Source organism: Pteropus vampyrus, unplaced genomic scaffold (assembly GCF_000151845.1).
Source record: "Pteropus vampyrus isolate Shadow unplaced genomic scaffold, Pvam_2.0 Scaffold250, whole genome shotgun sequence".
Lineage (NCBI taxonomy): Eukaryota > Metazoa > Chordata > Mammalia > Chiroptera > Pteropodidae > Pteropus > Pteropus vampyrus.
This window is the reverse complement of record NW_011889031.1, coordinates 267,018-268,708: the sequence shown is the minus strand read 5'-3', so window position 1 is coordinate 268,708 and position 1,691 is coordinate 267,018. Positions and strand designations below refer to the sequence as shown.

Here is a 1,691-nt window from a genome sequence, read left to right as displayed (position 1 = left end):
CGGCGCCTGGTGTGGGTGCCCTCCGAGCTGCACGGGTTCGAGGCGGCGGCGCTGCGGGATGAGGGCGAGGAGGAGGCCGAGGTGGAGCTGGCCGAGAGTGGGCGGCGGCTGCGGCTACCGCGGGACCAGATCCAGCGCATGAACCCGCCCAAGTTCAGCAAGGCCGAGGACATGGCCGAACTGACCTGCCTCAACGAGGCCTCGGTGCTGCATAACCTCCGTGAGCGGTACTACTCCGGCCTCATCTATGTGAGTGGTGTCTCGACCAAGAGGGCTCTGCTGGGGTGGGGGGCCGGGGTCCGCACCCCGACCCGAATTTCCAAGTGAGGGGATTTATAATCTTCACCCTCTGCCCTGTGACTCTTCCTGCACTTAGTTGCCGGTTTATAAATGATCGGATTACCAGAACCGCCTCAGACCCCACCGGGGGGGCCCCATTTGGTGGATGCGTCTTAATATTTTTCTAAAGTATAAAAACTATTGAAATCTCAACTATAATGCATCCAAAGTGATTTGAGAAAGGGATATAGGTCTCTCGTAATTAGTGAGAATCACTGAGTATGGAAAAGCACACGCCAGGCTCTGTGCTAAATGCCTTCCATATATGAATTCATTTCCTCTCACGTTATACAAAGGAGAGTCTGTGATTAATCCCGTTTTACCTGAAAAGAAACTGTAGCCCGGAGAGATTTAGTAACAATACAAACTGATATTTATCGAGCATACACTGGGCACTCTGAAATATGTCGTCTCAAGGGAATGGGTGACAAAAATAATAGCAGATTAGAATTAAATAATACATTACTTCAAGGAAATAAAAACTAAAGAGAACACATACATTACATAAAAATATATATATACATATTATCTCAACAGATCTTCAGAATTAGAAAGCATTTTGTAGATAAAGAAGCTGAGGCAGAGAGGTCAAGTTCTGGTTGACCTCGTGGCAGACCGATGTCATCGGTCTCCAGGCGCGACCATTTTCCGTGGTGCCCCTTAGAGAGCGAGATGAGATTGACCATAGCGAGGTCAACTATGGTGGTCTAGTCTGCGTTAAGCATTTAACGTCTCTCTCCTTATATACTCTTTAGAGCAAATAGACTGGGTCGGGCAGCCATTTTTATCACAGCCTTCGCATTAGAATCGCCTGGGAAATTTTGTGAAAATACCAGCACCCAAGCCCCACCCTAACCCATTTAAACCAGGCTCTTTGGGGGTGTGACATGGTAGTTGGTATTTTTAATAAGCTTCTAGGTGGTTCTAATGAGCAGCCAAAGCGTTATTAAGAGCAAACGGGATTAGAGAGATTGTCAAGGAATGTCGCCAGTAATAATGAAAAATATTATAAAAATATAATGAGTCATAGCGGGTGCCTAGCAAATATTTATTGAGCACTTACGATGTGCCAAGTACTGTTCTAAGTGCTGTGTGTGGGTTATCAGCTCACCCGTGGGCTGGGGACTGTTGTTATCGCCTGATGCTCAGGAATGTTAAGTGACTTGGGTCCCATGTCACATATATGTGAAGGAGTCCTGTCAGGATTTGAACCCAGGTGGCTGATCGTAGAGTCATGCCTCAAACACCAGCTTAGAGGGCTGGGGTCTCACCATCTTGCTCATTTCAACTGGCCTCACGAGAAAAATCATTAAATATTTAGCTAAAAGCCTAAAGGGAAAAGTGCTGGTTTT

At 46.9% G+C, this 1,691-nt stretch overlaps 1 protein-coding gene across 1 annotated transcript in view; it reads left to right on the top strand.

Annotated features, from left to right (window-relative positions):
• Positions 1–1,691, top strand: part of MYH14 (myosin heavy chain 14) — a gene marked incomplete at its 5' end in the record, with an annotated part of 74,578 nt that continues 72,887 nt past the window's right edge. Inside the window, one exon of the mRNA XM_023520162.1 lies at positions 1–249. Within this exon, the coding sequence (XP_023375930.1) occupies positions 1–249 (249 nt within the window). The remainder of the gene's footprint in view (positions 250–1,691) is intronic.